The 20,370-nt window shown below is 46.2% G+C and overlaps 1 protein-coding gene and 1 long non-coding RNA gene across 6 annotated transcripts; one reads left to right on the top strand and one right to left on the bottom strand.

Annotated features, from left to right (window-relative positions):
* Positions 1-1,860: 1,860 nt before the first annotated feature.
* Positions 1,861-19,314, bottom strand: HNRNPC (heterogeneous nuclear ribonucleoprotein C). 5 transcript variants are annotated; one of them, XM_081834983.1, is made up of 9 exons: positions 19,155-19,312; positions 13,569-13,594; positions 8,679-8,953; positions 6,538-6,652; positions 5,987-6,034; positions 4,394-4,554; positions 3,189-3,290; positions 2,335-2,492; positions 1,861-2,238 (listed from the first exon to the last, which is right to left on the bottom strand). In XM_081834983.1, exons 3-9 carry the CDS (start codon positions 8,917-8,919, stop codon positions 2,155-2,157), a joined length of 909 nt encoding a protein of 302 aa, XP_081691109.1. In that variant the 5' UTR covers positions 8,920-8,953; positions 13,569-13,594; positions 19,155-19,312; the 3' UTR covers positions 1,861-2,154. The 5 variants fall into 5 exon arrangements, with proteins under 5 accessions (XP_081691109.1, XP_081691110.1, XP_081691106.1 ...); XM_081834984.1 differs by having other exon boundaries at positions 6,577-6,652; XM_081834980.1 differs by having other exon boundaries at positions 1,861-2,492; positions 19,155-19,314.
* On the top strand, positions 15,026-18,077 carry LOC309326357. Its single transcript, XR_014150284.1, has 2 exons — positions 15,026-16,928; positions 17,155-18,077. It is a non-coding gene; the product is annotated as an uncharacterized lncRNA (long non-coding RNA).
* Positions 19,315-20,370: the final 1,056 nt, after the last annotated feature.

Raw genomic sequence — 20,370 nt, 5'->3', positions numbered from 1 at the left:
ACACCCCTCACCAAGGCGCTGTGCTGCTTATTGGAGGATATTTGCATAGATGTCATATGCCCTTCACCTTTATTAAGTCTTTGCCTTGCAAGGTAGAAGATTGGGGGGCGGGTTGTTGTTGGTATATTACCAATTACCCTGGCCCTACTCACCACTAGGCATGTGGTCCCTGCAATACTATCCATGAGGCAATGCAGCCCTCTGGCTGGAAAAAAACCACCCCCCATTCCCAACCCTAACTTGGGGCAAATTGACTAGAAGCCGACATTTTTCTGCAAAAGGCTGGGCCAACTTGTCAGTACACAAACAGCACGCGAGATCTTTCACTTTATCCATTGCAAGTGCTTCACTTAGTTCTCATATTTCGGCTATTTGTGGCTATGCTTTTATGCTCCAAACATGAAGGCTAATTGTTAAAAGCAGCTACAGGCCATTAAAGCTTTTATTATTATTATTTTATTAAATTTATATACCACCCTGTACCCGTAGATCTCAGGGTGGTTCACAGAGAAATGCAGAACCACAAACAGGGTTGGGGGCATCAATTACTGTTTGATATTGACTTATTGTAAACATTTAGAGGAACAGCTAGATCTGTTTTATGCAGCTGCATAGATTTAAATGTTTGGCGTTCCCCTATCCTGGTGTGTCAATATCATTGCTTTCAAACTCTGAGAGTTCAGCAACACCCAAAACACTCGTGTTAATTGAGTGGCTTTCTGTACATTCATGTTGGATATCTTTCTCTACAAATCACTTTTCCTTGGCTGTGTTTAGACCCTGGGATGTTCACTTATGTCATCATGTATACAAGGGAGATTGAGGAGGACGGACCATGCCAAATGCACAACACACATTGCAGTTAGGTACACAGAAGTCATTGCCTCAGCAACGCTTGCAGCCAAGTGCTTTTTTAAAACATTACTAACCACGTTTGCATCTTAACTTTCAAGCGGGGTTCTCACACGTTCTAACCCATGGGTAGGCAAACTAAGGTCCAGAGGCCAGATCCAGCCCAATCGCCTTCTAAATCCAGCCCGCAGACGGTCCGGGAATCAGCGTGTTTTCACATGAGTAGAATGTGCCCTTTTATTTAAAATGCATCTCTGGGTTATTTGTGGAGCATAGGAATTAGTTCATTTTTTTCCCTTCCAAAATACAGTCCGGCCCCTCACGAGGTGTGAGGGACAGTGGATCGGCCCCCTGCTGAAGGTTTGCTGACCCGTTCTAACCTCTTCCCTGCCTAACACCCCCTGCCCCCAGAACTGTTACTAGGTGTAGGGAAAATAGCTGCAGCATCACTGGTTCTCAGGGGAGGATAATAAAATGGAAATGTTAAGCTACTCTTCCACGTGTTTTACAAAGATGTGCTCAAGCCACTTCAGAAAACTTTCAGTTATCCTTGCTGCCACCATTCTTTTTTTTGGGGGGGGGGTAATTTCTTGACTGAATAAGAGCTTTCTACAAGACCAGCATTCGCTTACTTTTACGAGCGCACACTGTCAAAGTATACCCTATTACCAAGAAAATATTAGTGACTAACGGTGAATTTACAAGACACAAAATTGTCCACAATTACTGTTTCCTTCTCAACAAGAAGCCTAGTGTGGACCCAGATGATAGTCTTCCCATTTCCAGCACCCACCTTGAAGTGAGCTGCAGAGCTCTGCAAATTTATTGGTGACTGTTCAAAACCAGTATTAACACATACGTAACACCTTCTTAAAAGGGGACACAATTCAAATTGGCCTCAGAGTACTGAAGGTCAGCCTTTGCAGCTAAGAACTGTAACATCACACATTCGCACAGCCCGCATCCGAAGGCGCTCCCTCCCCACAAATAAACAAGAGGCAAGCCATCTAAAAACAATACGTCCTTTTTAATTGTTAAGTCAATAAAGAGGTATCAAAATTAAAAGAGGAGAATTACAGGGGATTTAACTGAACTACTAGGAGAGATTTCGGGGATCTGGCCGGGGGAAGGAGAAAGAAAGGACAAATGCAACAGAAGACACGCCATGAACACACGGGGCTCTGGGAAGGAGGGAGGGAAGAGGGCAGTGAGGAGGCAGCCGACAAGGGGCTGGTGAGAGGCTCAATATCAGAAGAACGTCGGTGTTTGTTGAGGAGGAGAGAGGAGAGGTGTGCTGTGCGCTTAGGAGTCGTCTTCGCCATTGGCGCTGTCTCTGTCGTCTTCGCCTTCTTCGGGCTCCTTGTCATCCCCCTCGATGGACTCCAGCTGAGAGAGAGAAGGGGACAGGCAGAGGGGCCGAGTTAGCAAACAGGGAGAGCCGCGCTCCTCACTCCTGGCTCTCTGCCGCCTCCAGCTTCGTACCTGGTCGTCTCCCCGGTCTTCATTGTCGTCATTGTCCAGCAGGTCCCCTTCCTCAGCGGAGTCATCCGCCCCAGTCTCAGACTCCATCTTGACATTGCTCTCTTCTTTCTTGGCCGAGCTGCTGCTTTGCTCCTCCTCAGACTTGTCATTCTTCAGTTCTAGGAAGGGAGGATATAGAGAGGAGGGGTCCAGCAGGGTATCGGAACCGCTCGCCTGCTCTCCTAAGCTCTCGGGGCTGCCGCCCCACGTGGAATTTTCCTACATCAAGACTCGTCAAGCCAACCAAACGCCTCTGGCGAGCCGGAACCATCCCAGAGGCAGAAGAGCTTTTATAAGCCGGAAGGAGGTTGGTTCTTCCTAGTCAGGCCACCTATGCCTAAAGGCATGAAGGGGCCGGCAGCTCGCGACATATCTGTGATCAAGCAGCTGCCATGGGTTCATTTGCAAGGCTGTTGTGGAGAACTATGGCTGTACACAAAGGGCTTTGGCAAGGTGGCTGCTCTCCCCACCGACAATAAAGAGGGGCTAAAGCGCTGCCCTCCTAGCTATGGACAGATGTTAAATTGAAGAGCAGCGAAGGAGCATCACAAGGTTGCTCTCCTGGAAACCCAAAACCAAAGCCCACCTAGAAAACCACCACAATTACACATGTCAGCTATGCATCCCCAGACAGCCCGTGTCCCTCCTAAACAAGGTTCTCTCTTTATTGGGGAGGAAGGATAAAGCCTGAAGAGATGCTTCAAGCCAAATTCCCACAACCTTCAGCCCCCCAAAAGACCCAAGCCCGTGAAGGGCTTCCAGGGTCTTCCCCCCACCTCCCATCCACCTCCCAACCCTTTCATTTGACTGTTTACTTTGATCTTTCTCTATCTTCTCCAGGCTTTCCAGCAGGGAATCCACTTTCTGCTTAATCTGGGTCAGCTCCTTCTTAATGGTCTGCAGATCATCTCCTTTCACTGAAATAAAAAGGACATGAGCACACTGTTTATCGGAAGCACTGATACCAAAGGCTTAGCTTTTTTGAACATAGGCACTCAATGCCTATTCCACATATATTCAGCATCTCAACAATAGATGCTGAAAGACAGCTAAGACGGATATAAATCTGGAGATTAAGTGAAGCATTTATCCCAGGGAGAGGAGGTTTCCCCACTGTTCCTTCTTCTCAACCCACCATTAAAAAAGAGATAGGGAAACAAATAGTGCTGAAAAGCAAAGGAAGGTGCAACTGTTTCCAGGAGTTTTCAGATGCCCCTCTGAAACTAGGATAAAGAACAGTCCAGGGTAGTGAAACTTTCTCACTCTTTATGGGCAAGTCAGCAATTTACGCCAGGAATTGGAATTGGAAACCTGCAGCCCTAGGGATACACATGACCTTCAGCCCAAGCTCACAGCATGTGACCAGGACAGGCCTCTGGCAAGAGTGACCTCACCCTCTCCCAGCAGCTTGCTAGGCAAAGAGAGATAAAAGGGGGGCAAGAGGGTAACCCTTGCCCACTGCCAGCTTCAGCATCACCCACCACAGCATGCAGGGGCCCATTTCAAATCAGGGAAGACTTTAAACATGTCAGATCTACTTTGTTAATTAGAAGTCTTCCAGCAAAATCCAAGCACAAAAACATAATTAGAATTACAAGAGCAGGATGCATCTGAACCTAGGAATTGGGTAGTTTTGTACCACCAGGACTGAATTGAGCTTATGGCCTTTTCACACACAAAATCATCACCTATCTTTCTTAAATTCAGTAGCCTAATTCAGGGGCAAGAATCATTTCAGTTGCTGCCATTGTTAACCAAGTGAGAAGCAGAATCTGTTGCACAATACCCAGTAGATCCCGATCTACCCTCTGCTCACCCCAGTTCCAAATGGAACTTCTGCCTTGCCAAGAGAACAGTTCTAGCCAATCCCCAAGGATTTTATGTAAGGCTACCGCAACATTTAACCACTCAGTGGCACTTTGTGTGACTTTTCTGAATCCCAGTTTAAGTCCTTGTACAAGAGAAAGGGCCCCCACCCCACTCAAATCACCTGCGCCTAGCCAGAAAATTCAACACATACACTTTCCAGATTTGGAAGACGACCCCCGCTGCCCACTCTTCGAGTTGAATCCGCTCTTGCCCCTGCGGGAGGTGTTGCCAGAAACCCGTTGGCGTTTGGAGGGCACCACGGCCCGGGCAATGGGAGGCGGAGGCGGCACCCGCGCTTGGTAGCTGTACATCCTAGGGGCACAAGAGAAAACTGCCATCGTCGGAAGCCAGCACCCAACTCCCTACTGAAACTGCCTCTTCGTGCTTTACACCGCATGTGTGCATCCTCTGCCCTGGGCTTCTCAAAACTCATTGTTTTGCTTGCGGGATCTAACCAACAGACTCCCTTTAGAGTTCGCTCAGGAGAGCAGGCTCTATTTCCATAGCACTTGTAAGGCCTGTAGCACAAAGGGACCTTCCTCATCCACAGAATCCTGTTCTGTGAAGTCGCATGAGGATGACTCCTCTGTTCTGCATGCATCCCTCTATTCCCCAAAATAAAACCAAGTGACATCTTCCTTTGTGTAAGTTCAATCTGCTTCTTGCTCATGCACAAGCTCAATGGCTGTGGTTCCTTCCTTCTTGGCATTTGGAGACAAACTGCACCGGAGATGTATGGGAGGGGCAGTGGCTCACTGGTGGCCCCCAGGCTGTGCATGGGTAAGTGTCCCAGGAAAGCTCCCTCCCCACACCAACCCGAGAAGATCAGGCAGATCCTCTGGGCAAGAAGGTTAAGACAGCTCCTTGCAGCATAGAAATAATAATTTTATTATTTATACCCCATCCACCTGGCAGCTGCTTTCTACCAACTCAAGAGTCCTGGCATTGGGACACTATGACTGGCAGCAGCTTCAGTGGCGGCTGGTGCCCAAGGGGACTGGCAGGAAGTAGGTAGGTGCAGCCACAGCCAGCTACAGGCACGGCCAACTAATTCATCCTCCTCCCTTCTGAGTTCTATAATGACAACAAAGAGATGGAGGAGGAGGAGGAGGAAGGTAGCAGAAAGAGCCAACCCCTGATTTGGTTCAAAGAGGATGGGTGGGGGCCAGCGGAGGTTGGTGGGACAGTATTTCGTTTGCACCCATGAACCAGCCTCCATTGAGAGGCTCTTCAGGGCTGCTGACAAGGGACTTTTGCAGCCCTACACATGGGAAGCAGGGAGGTACTTGAGGAGCTTCTACCTGCTAACCTGGCACTCTACCACTGACCTACAACCCCTTGTGAAAACCCTTTCTTCCTCCCCAGACTCCTTTTGGCCAAAGAAAAAAATGCCTCCACTTTTCTCTCAAACACTGCCATCTCCATTAAAGTCATCCCTATGGCTTCTACTACGCATCCCCTCGTCTTCCTCACCGTTTAACAGCAGATGGTTCTTAAAAATATGACAAGCACCGCAAGAACCCAGGATCTGGCTAAGTGCCTTGAGTGAAAACGGAAATTCATTCTCAGGTTGTTATACTCTATGCCAAAAAAAGGAAGCTACACCTGGAATGTTTTGGAAGGAGGGAATTAAAAGGCCTGATCTATTTGATGCTGACAACAGAACAGTGTACAGGTGCTTTCCTATTTTACCAGAAGGAACAAAGCATGTACAATGCAGGAAACAGCATTCAGGTAAACCTACCTGTCGTAGTAGTCACGCTGGAAGTCATAGTCCAGGTCAAAAGATGACCTGAAAGACAAAGCACATGAAACATGGTCAGGTCTCAGGGAGACCACCGAGGAAAGGAATCCTGCTCAGGAGGGCTGAACGGAACAGGAGATTCTTTTGCTTCCCATTATCAGGAGTCTATTCCCAGTCTGGCATATCAAGGCTAAACACAGTTATTCACAGTGCAAGAGCGAAGGCAACCCTGCGTTTATCCAACAATCCCTCTGTCTGTCACCCACACTTCAAAGCCACCTGAGCTTTGCGCTGGGATCCAAGATAACAAATTGTGCCACTCGCAGGTATAAAAAACCACTCTCCCACATGGCCTCTCACATTCACATGGAGTTGCTTGCACGCATGCACACGTACATATACACACGCCTCTACACACTCAGCTTCATTTCCTTGCAACCAGCTAGACAATTAAGACCTACGGAGACATTGCTCACTGCAGGGTACAAAGCCAGAGAAATAAAAAGAACAGAAATGTTAAAATAATGGGAAAAAAACATAAGGGTCCCAACCTGACTAGAGGGGACGGAGAAGGTGGTGCGGCTACTGACCCGTACATCTCTGTGGCCGATCTCTTCACCCCAGCTTTGCCCCGGTTCAACTTCGGCTCGGCAGCCAGGTTAATATCTGGAACAGAGACACACAGAGAGAGACATGCCAATTTTGAAAGCCAGCATCTCACAACTCTTGGAAACAAGTCGAGGCCTGCCATACATCTGGGCACTAATGTGTTGCCGAGCTCTCTCTGTTCTGGGATGGGACACATTGCCCTAAGGGATGGCATAGGATATGCTGCTAAAAGGTACAGATAACATAATGCCCAGTCGCAAGAGAGCCAGGAGGGTAGAAGACAAGCTATGAGCCATTAGCTTCAAGCAGGAACACCAAAAAAAGGCATTGTGTTTGGCAAAAAATGATACTGAATAAGACATCTCATGTCGGCCAGGATCTTCAGCCAATTGCCAGTTGCAAACACAGACACTCAGCTTCTTACTGCTGGGTGGAAAAGTGCAACTCTTTCCCTTGCACTAAATCTAAGCCACACAGTGACAGAACTAATATATTAAGCAGCACTTCCAAAGAAAGAGGGTTCACTGCAGGATGGATGGGCTACACAGAACAGACAATTTTTTTCCACACCACCTGGGGGAGGGGTGACAGGAAAATGTTGTCTGGCAGAGGAAACACTGGAATGAAAGACAAGCAAGGCTGAGCAAGCTTGTAAATAGCTGCTCCACTCTGTCTCATGTGCAGAGTGAAAGTTTGTCCCAGTGACTAGGAAGGAAAGCTAGTCTAAAATGGAAGCGCACCAATATGCCATTATGTGACTACTAAACAGCTTGAATGGGCAACTAAGCCAATTAATATCTGTGGGCTACTAAGCTACTTGTACTGTTATTTACAGGGCTATGGGCAGCAGGGGAGAGAAGACAAAGCTGCTGGTTTCTCTGAAGGTCAGGGATGTGGCTTTTCGACTGGAGGAATTTGGAATTGTGGCTTTCAAACAGAGCTGCATAAACACTCTTGTCCTGAGTCTTGCCTAATGAAACAATGAGCCAATTGCAATATTACAGGGATGCGGGCTGCGCAAGTTGTGTCTCCTTTCCCTATACTTAGGCAAACCGGTGAACTGCTTTGAAGGAGCAATGCAATAAAAATGCTTTAGCTGCTCCGCTCAGGCTTTTTGGAGAGGAGTGGGGTAGAGTAGCTCAGAAGAGGGTTGCTGCCAGGCTCCCTGCCCCAGCCCAGCATTGCCAAATACATATAAGCTAGTCTCAAAAGGGGAGACAAGGGTAGCCACAAGAGCGAGCTGGGTTGTGACATTCTGGACCCTAGTTCAAATCCCCGCTGACTTGCCCAAGGACATCCACTCTCCTAGCTTCACACACCTGGATGCTGTGAGGAGCAGGAAGACTGTCATAAACATACACAAACACCACACATACAGAGGAAGAAATGAAAAACCTGACCTAAAGGCTAGCTCTACATGGTGATCAACATTCCTTATTTCCATAAAAGCCAATCAAGGCTCCAAGCTGCCTTTCTTATCCCTCACCAACCCAAAATGACCAACAGCCCTGAAAGGATCTCGGGAAAGAAAGGCAGATGAAGAAAAAGAAAAAATCAGGAACCTGCTCCTGCTCCATCCTGCGGAATGGATCATTAGAATTTGGGTATACTTGCTTAAGGCTTCAAAAGGCGTCAATAGAGAATTAGGAAAGACAGGCTTGTACCCCACCTTTCTGATGTTGCTCTGTGTGTTTACCATGTTTTGATGTTACTTGTAAGCTGCCTTAGAAGAAACTGTACCTTGAAAGGTGGAATAAAAATTAATACAATAAAATAAACATGGGCAACACTCTGCACTTCCACACAGCTCAATATCTCGCTGTAAATTCTGACTTCCTTGCTCTCCTCTTTATAGACTTGCCACCTCCACTCTGACATCTAGACTGCCTCCGATACAGAGCCGAAAGTATGTGCTTGGTTTGCGTATGTAGTTGTTTTGCTCTGCTAGCAGAGTGGTGCGTTATGTCTGAGTATGAAATGAGGCAATAAGGAAGCAAGATAAGCGCTCAGAAAAGGAACTGGTCAATGATTTCAGCCAGGCCTAAGAAAAAGGGTAAGCTAAAAACCACCACAAGGCGCTTACCTAGGACCTGGCCTGCGATCATCCTGCCATCTTCTCCTGCTACGGCAGCACGAGCGTTGCGCTCGTTCACGTACTGCACGAAGGCAAAGCCCTTGTGCACAGAGCAGCCCACGATCTTGCCGTACTTGGAGAAGATAGCCTCCACGTCCGACTTCTTGACCACTAGCGTGTTGAGATTGCCGATGAACACGCGGGAGTTCAGGGAGCGTGGGTCTGTCTTGTTGGTGACGTTGCTGGCCATGACTCAAGTATGCAGCAGAAACACAGGCTTGGTGCTGGAGGAGGAAGATTGTCAGAGAAGGGAAAGCAGTCACGTGGGATTTCAGCGTCTTGACACATGCGCACACACACAGCCAACAAAATACACACACACGCCGCCTGGCAGGAAGCGCTTCAACCCTTTGAAAGAGAAGCTATGATCCCTGAGGCATGCTGGAAAATCTCAGATCCATCCTGCAAGCAGTAAGGCATAGCAGTATTGCTAAGCAACTGCATTTTCCTTTTTTAAAAAAATGATTGCCACTAGGGCAAAGACCATTTTTCGTAAGGCACTCAAGGAAGTGAGGTGGCTTTGCCACCAGCCTGCCACAGAACCACCCACATTCTCCCACAAGAGACACCTGTGCCCATGTCAAGCACTGGCTGTGCATGATATTGTGTCTAAAGCTAGCAGTGGTATTCCAAGATGGGTGGCTATCTATCATGTCAGCCTGGTATCAGGAGAAACTCAACCGCTAGACAATGGGGCAAACTAAGGCCTGGGGGTCAGATCCGGCCCAATCGCCTTCTAAATCCGGCCTGCGGAAGGTCCGGGAATCGGCATGATTTTAAATGAGTAGAATGTGTGCTTTTATTTAAAATGCATCTCTGGGTTATTTGTGGGGCATAGGAATTTGTTTATTTCCCTCCTTCAAAATATAGTCCAGTCACCCACAAGGTCTGAGGGACAGTAGACTGGCCCCCTGCTGAAAAAGTTTGCTGACCCCTGCTCTGGACCCTTGTTTGAAGGACAAGCATATTGTGGGTAGAATCAATTTTACTCCCAGCCCTCAATTTTGCTTTTAACCAGCTTTCTAAGGAACACAACTACAGAAAACCCATCTCCAGTTCAGATGAAACAGATACAAAAAGCTGTCCCCAGTTTCTAGTAGTGAGACAACTCTCACACACAGTTTTCTCAACAAAACTTCATTCAAAAAGCAGTGAGTGGAATGCTATCTAACTTTGGGCCTCCATTTATAGATGCTTATGACAAAAGCACCAGGACCTTGCTGTGATCTTTAGATTCATTGATAAACATGGAAATGAGATTCTGGTTCGAGTCCCAGCCTCATTTCAACCACTTACATGGAGCAACAACATGGAGTCTGCTCACCTACACAAGTCTCTTGCACACACCTAGTTAACATAGTTATACTTAGAATATATTTTTAAAGCGACCAGTGGAAACTAATATAAATCAGTATTGGAACTTCGTCTATGTACAAACTCAGAGTGGTCTTGTAATACATCTGAAAGTAGCCTGGGAAAGAAGTTTCAGCGTGGAGGAACATTCAACGCTGCTCACCACATTCCCCCCCCCCCCCCGCATGCATGCACACAACACGTTCTCTCTTCTCTCCCCGCCCCCCCCCCAAGCTATTTACAAAAATCCAGCAGGGCAAAGCCTTTTACTTTCCTGCTCTCACCTTGGCACATTTAGTTCTGTTGCATGTGATACTCGACAACCCAGACCTAAGCTATCAAGTGAACAGAGTGGGGGACTGATTGTTAAGTTTCGCTGCTGGAGGTCCATGTTCAGATTCTTTGCCCAGCAATGAAACTCCCAGAGGCTCATGAACGCTCTCTGCCTATACTTGCTTCACAGGACTATTGCAAGAACAAGATGAGAATGGAGAGCAACCTCTGGATAATGAGTAGAGTCGTGGGAAAAATCCCAAGACCTTTCAAAAGATTCAACACTTTCAGTTCCAGCTGGCAGTTTTGTTTGAGATGGGCAGAGGAAAAGACTAGCACATGATTTTTGTGATCAAAAACAAGGTAAATGTGTGTGTGTGGTCACAGAATACACTGCACCCAAAGGCAAGCGAAACAGGATTAAGAGCAGGTGGTGTATATGGGACTGACAACATGCAGCAAAGCACAGGGACAGAAATTAGATTTATGGTGCTATCACCTTTCTGTGTGACCTCAAGGTGGGATGAGTGTTTCGTTAATCATCCTCTACCAAAAGCAATTCTAATGACCAAATGTCAAAGGCTGTCAGAAGGCCCTCTCTGCAAGGCTCCAAGGAGACCCAGCTTTAAGCTCTGCAGGGTTTGATAAATCCACTTGCCTCCTCACTGTATGTGAGTGCTTCACCCCCAACTGATGACCATCCCTGCACTTCCATCACAAGTCCTGTTTGCAAGGAAGTACCCCTCTTCACCACCACCACCACCCTGCCCAATGCTTCAGAGGAAGAAACAAGGTGTAGTCTTTTATTTTTCTGGTGAATTTTGTATTTTGTATACTGTATGCTTTTATCATCTTAAGTCACTCTGAGACATTATTGTAGACGGCAACAAATAAATGCAATAAATAACAACAAAAACAACACACTCTCTTTCTCGTGCAAGTTGGGCTTTTGCAGCCCATGACTCCCTCCTGCCAAAAACAGGGGAGGGATAAAGGAAGAAATGACACAATCTTTCTCTTTTCTGGAGGAATGAAGAGGTAATCTCTTTTCTGTCCAGTTCAATTCATGATGTAGGCAGCAAGGAGGTGCTGACACTTTTTTTCAGAAGCTGAACTCACCCGGGAGGGGGCAGGGACATCTCCCCACCCCCACCCCGAATCAGAAGAAAAGTGGTTTTGCTCCCAGGCGTTTCCACAGAAAGCATCAACTGTGTTTTTCGGTTGTCTCTTTAAAATATCTATCTAATCTATCTATCTATCATGGGATGGGGGGGGGGTATTAGCCCTCCTTTATTCCCTTTCCTGCACAGATAAAAGAGTCACTTCCATCCGTTTCCATAGATGGTTCTCATACATCAAGCTGCAATTTTGCGGAAAATGCCAGGAGTCCCTCTCTGCTGATGCCTTCGGCAAAAACCCAACTGGGAGAAAAAAACAAACGTTCTCTCTCTCCTCTCTCTCTTGCAAGTTAGGCTCTGGCAAATTGCAGCAAGCTAAGGAGGAGGCAAGGAATGACTAGGTTTCCTTCCACAGGTTTTTTGGAAGATGCAGAGGGGTGCTGCTTTCTTCAAAAGCCCGGTCCACAAGCTCTCTGCACATTCTACAGCTCTCGGGAAAAAGCAATGGGGAGCAAGCCATGGTGGTAGCAATGAATGGGTTTGACTCACAAACCAAACCAAAATGTGCTGGCTGCCGATTACACCTCTGTCCATGAGTTACCATGCCTCAGCAAGCCATATTATGACTACAAAACTTAGTTCTGAAGAGAGGTCCCATGACTTTAGTTGGCACTTAGCATGCACTTCTTCTGTTTGTCGCTACCAGGACTGTGCTGTACCCAAGGCATAAAGATTGGCTATTATTTCATTATTAACCAGAGCCTTTATCAGCCACCATCACTACCCTTAAAGATTTTCACGATATAACTTTTCACAAAGCTACTGCCTGAACTTGCTTAATCCATTCCCGCCCCTGTTGCCTTCCTCATGTCTATCGTAAGTCTGCTGGCAGAGACTTTTTTTAATCTCTGCAATGCATCAAGGTAACTTGGGCACTGTGAAATACTCTAGTATTTTTATATATAACTCAACTGTTAAAAGAGATTGTTCCAATCTGTTAATTAGGGTCAAGTAACGGGCAAAAGATTCCAAGAATGTGCGCATGCACTGCAAAGTTTAACACAGAATTATACTCTGGGAGTGTAGTTTTGTTGCCACTTTTTAAAAATGAAAAAAAGAAAGAGTCCACCACACAAAACTGGCCAGTTCACCCCCTACCCAGAAAGCCCAGCGCAACAAGATATACTGAGCTTGGTTGCAGAACTTAGTTCTGCTCCCCCAAACCAGACAACCCCTCTCCCCCACTTCTAACCCTTAAAGTGGCTGCATGTCCAGTAGGCAATGAAGACCTGAACAGGTCCACTCTGCTAACAGAGTTTTGCTTGTAGTGCAGGTGTGTACTCTTTTTCAGCAAGGCCTTTAAGAGGGATGGCTGCTGAAGCCTGGAAGTAAGCCAACTCAGCCCCTTACCATCAGCCAAGATGGGTTTGTGTCTGCTCCATGCAAGGCTCCGCAGGTAACTGCCACTGCCAATCCAGACTGGGCGTCCATGACGGCGTTTGTAAGGGAGGGACGGTGTGGAGGAAAAGATCAAGATGGGAACTGGAGGGTACGAGACAGGAAGGGGGGGGGCAGGGTCTGACCAAGGGAAGGCTGTCACTGCTAGCGAGCGATCAGCACCACAGACACATTGCAGCAACAGTTGAAAAATTGCACAGAAATCAAATATTTAAAAATTAAAAAAAATAAAAATAAAAAAAAGTGTAGGAACTTCCTGAGATGTTCAAACAAGTTCTGGAGAGAAATTGGGTTCCGTTCTTAGCAGCCAGGCAATCAGGGAGGGAGGGAAAAAAAGAGTTAAACGCGATCAATCCACTTTTTTTAAAAAAAATGCGTTTTAAAAACCTTGTTGTGTTTTTCCCCCCCAAGGGGTTAAAAGCCCAGAGTCAGTTAGGACCACTCAGAAAAACTCCATTTTCATCCGGTTAAAAATCAGCAGTCATTTTTTTTTAATCACCACCATCAGCAACACATCATCATAGTCACAGTCACCACCATCATAGTAGCAATAATATCAATAAGTAACTAGCAACAACGATAAAAAGGAAATCAGTGGAAAGGCAGGAAAAAATTGGAAAAAAATTGAATAACTTACTGTAGCTGAAGATCAAAAAAATCTCGCTGTAAAAAAACAAAAATAAAAATAGCCCAGATTAGAAAAACCGGAGGTGTAAAAAGGTCAAAGTCAGTAACGATTTTTTTCCTCTCTCTTTCATTTTTCTGTCCTTTTTTCCCCCCTCTCACCCTCTTGTTCCAGCCACGGTTACTGCAGAACCAGGCAGGGGAGAGCTCCCGGCAGGAAACAATCCAAGCCCTTTGAACACCATTTCTAAAAATGCCTGAGAGAGGTGAGCTCATGCGAGGCTAAAAGATTCCTCCTCTAACCCAGCTGCTGCAGGAAAAAAAAAAAGTGATTTTTTCCCCAAAATTAACATCTTTCAATCCAGCTCTGGCTTCACTGCAAGGCCAACGCTGGGCCGCAAAGCCACCGTTTTGATAAAAAAACGGCTCATTCTAAGACATTGGGAGGGGTGTGCGTGCGGTGGGGTGGGTGGGTTTTTTTAAATAAAAAAACAAAACACGAAGCTGAGCTCCAGTGAAGGAAGGGTTGGGGGTTTTCGCCTTGCTGCCCTGTGAAAGGAGAAGGGACAGGATGAGTCAGGGTACCCCAGAAACGTTGCCCACATCTCCCAGTTCCTCCCTCCCCAGCGCAGAGAATGCCAGTCCCACGTGGCTACCCCAAGCTCACAGCTGACGTCAAAAGGCACCAGGAAGCTTGTGGTAGGAGGTGGAGTACATTGAAGCTCATACAGATACCCTGAAGCAAAGATGGAGGAGGAAGACTTCACAGAGATTCTGATGCATGCAACTGAAGGAGAAGCAACCTCTACAAACCTCATAAGAGCATAAGGGCACTGCAGCCTAATGCTCTATGGATCACTCCCCAGAAGTGTAATACATGCACCCACCCACTGGTTTTTAGCATCATGTTCAAAACTGGAAGCAATCCTAGTCCTGGGTACCAATTTTGATAAACCATCAATTAAATTCTAGCCCAACTGTTTTATCTGCCTTCCCACCCAGCATTTAAATGCCAGGAAAGTACTGCAGATAAACCACCCAGATTTACACTTTAAATAAATAATCCCCAGGTCTCTCAGAAGAGAAATTCATAGGCAGAACACTCCTTTTCTCTACTGTGCTGTTACCTCTGGAAGGATATAGGGTAAGCTTAGTGCAGTCAGCACAGGCAGGGAAAATAACAAAGGGAGAAGGGCAGGTCATTTTGGAATTACCTTATTTTTTGCTCTATAAGACTCACTTTTTCCCTACTAAAAATTAAGGGGAGATGTGTGTGCATCTTATGGACCGAATACAGGCTGCACAGCTATCCCAGAAGCCAGAACAGCCAAGAGGGATTGCAGCTTTCACTGCGCAGCGATCCCTCTTGCTGTTCTGGCTTCTGAGATTCAGAATACTTTTCTTCTTGTTTTCCTCCTCCAAAAACTAGGTGGTCTAGTGCATCTTATAGAGTGAAAAATACGGTACTTGGCAAAAGTGATAAGCAAAACAGGTACAAGGTTGTTGATGCCAAACACATTTTGATGACAGCTTCAAGCAAACTGAAATGCTCTTTTGGACCAGATCTACTAACACTCTGGAGACAGGTGATGAGTTATGTGGTGGTGCTAGGAGGAAAGACTTCCAGCCACGTTTCCTCAACGTTACTGGGGGAGGTCAATGCATGGTCCCTGGCAGAAGAACCCAGACAACCTGTTCTACCTTTCCACCCTTTGTACAAGTTCTCAACAAATGGAAGGAAGCATGTTAAGAGAGAAGGCTAATGTATTCAGATTCTTCTACTAAGCATGACCCAGCACGTGGAAGACTTGGATTCAAACTCCTGGTCTTGTGCAAATCCTGTGGCAACTCCTTACAGAACAGCTAGTTCAATCTTGCATGAACACTTGCAGGCTTCAGCTTTCAAAAAGTGACACCAAAAGCTCGTAGCCTTTAAGGTATCATGAGACTCATGCCTCCCTCCCACCCCATTCCTGCTGCAAACTAATAAAACTAATTGAATGGAATTTTAAGTAAATTGGCTATTAGTTCAGTGCTACAGGTGCTAATAAAGAGCTACGTGCTGCAAGCTAGTGAGCACCCAGGACCTGTCCAGTCAATGAATGGGTTTTGGCACACCAGGGATAACTGTTTTGCAATTTACACATCTGGACAAGGGCAATCACTGGTGCTATCCATACAGAAAGAATCCTGCCCTCACTATGTTCCTATTCCCCTCCTATGTGATTTACATATCTCTAGGCAACAAACGAAAACAGCCCTCTTCTCTCGTTTGGCTAATTAAACTGTCTAAAAAGGGGGGCGGGGAGTGTTTTTGTTTGTTACTATGTTACACATTTTCTGTGTTTTTATATTGTGAACTGTCCCTGTGAACCTTGGGTGAAAGGTGGTATAGAAATGTAATAAATAAGAATAAGAATACTGTAAACCATCACTTGAAACCTAGCTTATGGCTAGGCATCAATGCCAGACCCTCACTCCTGATCCTGCCTATCTCTGTCTTTCACAGGAACACCATGACCTACCTCAAAGCAGGATGGTAGCTTCTCAACATGATGTTCACCAATAATAAGTGCTGTACAAATTACTTCTAAACTAACAACACAGTTAGCAGCCACATGATTCTGAAGGATTCCAAGTGAAATGCAAGGTCAGGCTTTGTGGGCTTCCCCAGGAGCAGAGCAGTTAACCCTACTTAACCCTGTTCCAAAGCTGGGGTCTATATGAGCTGAACCCAATTCTATTCCTTAACAATTAAAAAACTTTTTAAAACGCAAATCCAAATTCAAGACAGGCAGCACAGCTGTACTGAATCAATTACAGCTGGCAAAGGCAATGTACAAAAGTGTTTTTGACTCCCATTAGTTAGATCAAGACCTCTGTGTAACTCAGAAGCTTGCATATTGCTAAGCACGCAAAGCGTACCCAATATAAATAGGCCACCCCAAATTATACAAAATTTAGAGCAATAATTGACAACAATCTATACCAGGCCATGGAACTACTGATGATTTTTTTCCTTCAGAAAAAGCAGCAAGGAGTGGGGTGACAGCTCTAAAGATGAACAAATCTAAAAATGGACCTTAGGTCCAGGTTATATGAATGACCATGCAAGCATTCCTGGGTTCTGAGATCTTTGGGGCAGGCCCTTCTCTGGGTTGCACTACCTTCACAAGCACATTTGGTGGGAATGCAGGAGAAGGCCTGTTCCCAAATTTTGGAACTCCTTAGAGAAGCTAGACTGGTTCCTTCCTAACTGTCCTTCTGCTGGCAGGTGGTGACTTGTTTTACTCCTAAAGCCTTTTCAGAACTGTTTTTAAAGAAAGGGCTTTAAGTAGTTCTGTGCTGCTTTTACTATCTGTATTTTAATACAGTGATACCTCGGGTTAAGTACTTAATTTTTTCCGGAGGTCCGTTCTTAGCCTGAAGCACCACTTTAGCTAATGGGGCCTCCTGCCGCCGCCGCGCAGCCAGAGTACAAATTCTGTTCTCATCCTGAAGCAAAGTTCTTAACCCGAGGTACTATTTCTGGGTTAGCGGAGTCTGTAACTTGAAGTGTATGTAACCTGAAGCGTTTGTAACCCGAGGTACCACTGTAGATTTATTTTTATATTGTTTTAATTCTATGTCTGTTGAATAACTTTTAAACTTCTGTGTTTTATCCATGTTGTTTTAATTTCTGTAAACCCCCTTGAGGATTCTGTGAGAAAGGCAAGATAATATAGCAATCTTGCTGCAATCCTATATACGACTCCTTGGGAAGAAGCCACATTAAGCTCAGTAATATGTACTTCCAAGAAAATCTATTTAACATTGCACAACCTACTGATGTGCCACAAGGCACTCTGCTTTTGCAGCAACTGATTATTTATTTAAAGAATGCATACCGTGCTTCTCACTGTATTCCTCAATGTGACAAACGGAACTTTTATTTTTTTTTAACAAAAAAAGTTCAGTATGTTTCCACCTTAAGCACGATTAAATATTGCAAATTAATTGCATGCATGGCAGAGTTTAATAGCGCCTTTTGTGTTCTCTTTTCCCAGTGCAAAAAAGCTTTTAATCTCTCGGGCTTGCTTAGCAGGTTCTGGGAGGCTCTTGGGACGGCCCAGCAACAAGATCTCAAAAGAGCCTCCCCGGAGCCTGGTAAGCAAGGTGGAGCTCTCTGCCTTACCTGGTAGGCAAGGATGGTCACATGAGGGCAGTTCGAATGAGGTGGTGCAGATATGTATGTTTTTTCTTATACACACCATCCCCAGAACGCAGCCCCCGTGCAAGATGCTAGCATACTGTAGTTAAGCAACAGTCTGTATGACTTCTAATTTTTGCAGGGTCTTGCAGGCTGAATGGCACAAAGGCTAAGGAGGATCAGGAGACCTGAGCGTGTAAGAACAGCTTTACTCCAGTTGTCACTAGAGAGCTTCCAAGCTCAATTCAATATGCTGATGCTAACCTGTAAAGCTCTGAATATTTGTGGCCAGCTTCTCTAAAGGACCACCCTTAGCTCTTATGATCCTCAGTACCTGTAAAAAAAAACAAAAAAAACTAAGACCGTTCTTGCATGCCCACAAGGGGAACACAGAAAACAGCCTTTAACAATATCAGATTGCATGCCCATCTTGCTTAGTACTGCCCATTCTGACTGGTAGCACCTCTCCCAAGGTTATAGGAACCTGACTTTATGACACCAGGGACTAAGCCTGTGACCTTACTGCCCTTCCCATAGCTATTAGGCTGGTGGGCTCCAGTGTGGTGGTACCATGGCTCTGAAACTCCCTCCCTGCAGAGCTAACAAAGCCTTCAAGCGTGCCTCAAAAACTCGATTTGTTGCAACCTGCTACACTTTTCCCAGTTGTTTTTATGTCACTTATTCCTGAGACTTGTTGGTTCCTCAGAATTATTCTCTATTATTATTATTAAACAACCCAAATGCATTTCAATTGGATCTCCTCCAGTTGTGCACTGCCTTGTGAGGGCTAAGAGGCAGGATATAATAACATACATATATATATATATATATATATATATATATGGCGCACCCCCGCAACTCTTCAGCCATGTTTATTCATGAAGCAGCCCCACTGAGCTCAGAAAAGCGTGGCCAGGAGCGCAGCCTACATTAGACCACTAATCCGGATTAGGCCAGGAGAGAGGGCGGGCGGGCGCCATGCCTTCTGCACGGGAAAGGAACACGCGGGCAGAAATGTCACTTCCTGACCAAAGCCAATAGCCTCACGTGGCTTTTTTGTCCCACCGCCACCTCTTTCAACGGGGGGGGGGGATGAGGATTATTTCCTCCTCCTCCACCCCCGCCCAAGCACAATGGTCTCTTCCAGAGGCAACACATATGAATTAGCTCGGAATGTACCATTTGGACTAAGCGGGGGGGGAGGAGGGGGAGAATTTCTCGGATCTTCCCATTTCCCTGCGAAGGCCGGGAAGGGAGATACCAAAGTGGCGGGGGAAGAAAACAAGAGAGAAAGGGCGGTACCATCATTAACTCCCCCCCCCCGCCGCGGCCGAAGCGCGAAAAAGGAAAGAAACGTCGCCGCTCCTTCCTTGGCCACCTGAGGCGTTAATATCCAGGCAACGAACTCACCAGGAGGCCCCAGCTCCGGAACGGCGTTGTTTTCCTTATCTATAGGGCTTTTTATTTTGCTCCTTCTTCTTTCACATATACCTTCGCCTCATCCACGCTCCGGACTCTTCACAAAATGGCGCCCCCGCCGCCCTCTGCCTCTGCGCCGCGCAGCCGGGACGTAGCGCGGCGCGGCCCCTTTTCATGCTACACCGTCTGTCATTGGAAGGGGCTTTATATATGGACGTCGTTCATTGGCTAGCATTCACTCTCAATCACATGGGGGACCAATAAGCGCCTGCTGAGGTTGTGAAGGAGAGGACGAAGCAATAATAGGGAGAGGGAGAGATTTGCGACGTGAAAGGCGGGACTCGAAACGCGATAGGCTAGCAGGGGTGTCGCTCTCTGTCCCGGTTGTTCGCTTTGTGATTTGACAACTGAGCTGTCAGTCCAATCTTCCCTCGCAGTGATTTCAGCTGTTCATTTATTCCCCCACCCATTTATTCCCCAGCTTCCTTTTATGAATGGTGTCCTTCCCTGCCACTCATCTCTTCTTGGTTTGTGATAGGTCAAGGTCTTAAAGGCAGCGACCAATGATGCCTAAAAGGGTTTCAATAACTAAATTAGGTGGCTTCACGTACATCCGGCTCCCTTGGGGAAGTAAGTCTCCATTGCCTAAGAGCGAATGACGTAAGTAAAGTCTCGAGTAGTCATTGGACAGCGCGCAACCCTAACACAATTGGGCCCCGTTAAAAAAGGAGGCGAAACTTCGGCTTTGCTCGGCCAATAAGTGCTTGCCGTGTGCCTAGACTCAAATTTTGATTGGTATATTTGAAAAGTATCCCGCCCCATAAACCTGCCCCTTTATTTTATTTTCTCTTACAGACCTCCTAGTACAGCCTCATTTTAATTGTCCACCTTCTCCCACATTCTGTCTTGAGATTGTAGCTGCCTGCACATCATACGTTTAAAGGAAATGATTTTGTGCCAAGAGTCCTGGGAACTGTAGCTTGCCCTTCACAGATGAGGAACTATAGTTCCCGTAATTTTTTTTTACAAAAAGAGGGAGAAGCATATATGTTAAATGTACAGTACTGTATGTACACAGCCTAAAAGCAGCTAAGTTTTTGCCTCCCCCTTTATGCTTTGTTTATCATCTAGCCCTATGAAGAATTTTGGAGAAATTAGTTTGGTTCCTGTAAGGTACTACCCTATGGTGGATTTTAAAATCTTAAAT

Source organism: Podarcis erhardii (assembly GCF_964252035.2).
Source record: "Podarcis erhardii genome assembly, chromosome: 13".
NCBI lineage: Eukaryota > Metazoa > Chordata > Lepidosauria > Squamata > Lacertidae > Podarcis > Podarcis erhardii.
Note: the sequence above shows the minus strand (reverse complement) of the source record. Positions and strands in the feature narration are given on the sequence as shown.

Excerpts from the sequence above, each read along its gene's own strand:
- HNRNPC (XM_081834980.1), bottom strand. The coding sequence starts at position 8,919 with ATGGCCAGCAACGTCACCAACAAGACAGACCCACGCTCCCTGAACTCC. Across the intron at positions 6,035-6,537 it reads TCTCCGTCCCCTCTAGTCAG|GTCATCTTTTGACCTGGACT; the intron begins GTTGGGACCCTT and ends TTTGTCTTTCAG. Across the intron at positions 2,493-3,188 it reads GAAGATAGAGAAAGATCAAA|AACTGAAGAATGACAAGTCT; the intron begins GTAAACAGTCAA and ends CTCCCTTCCTAG.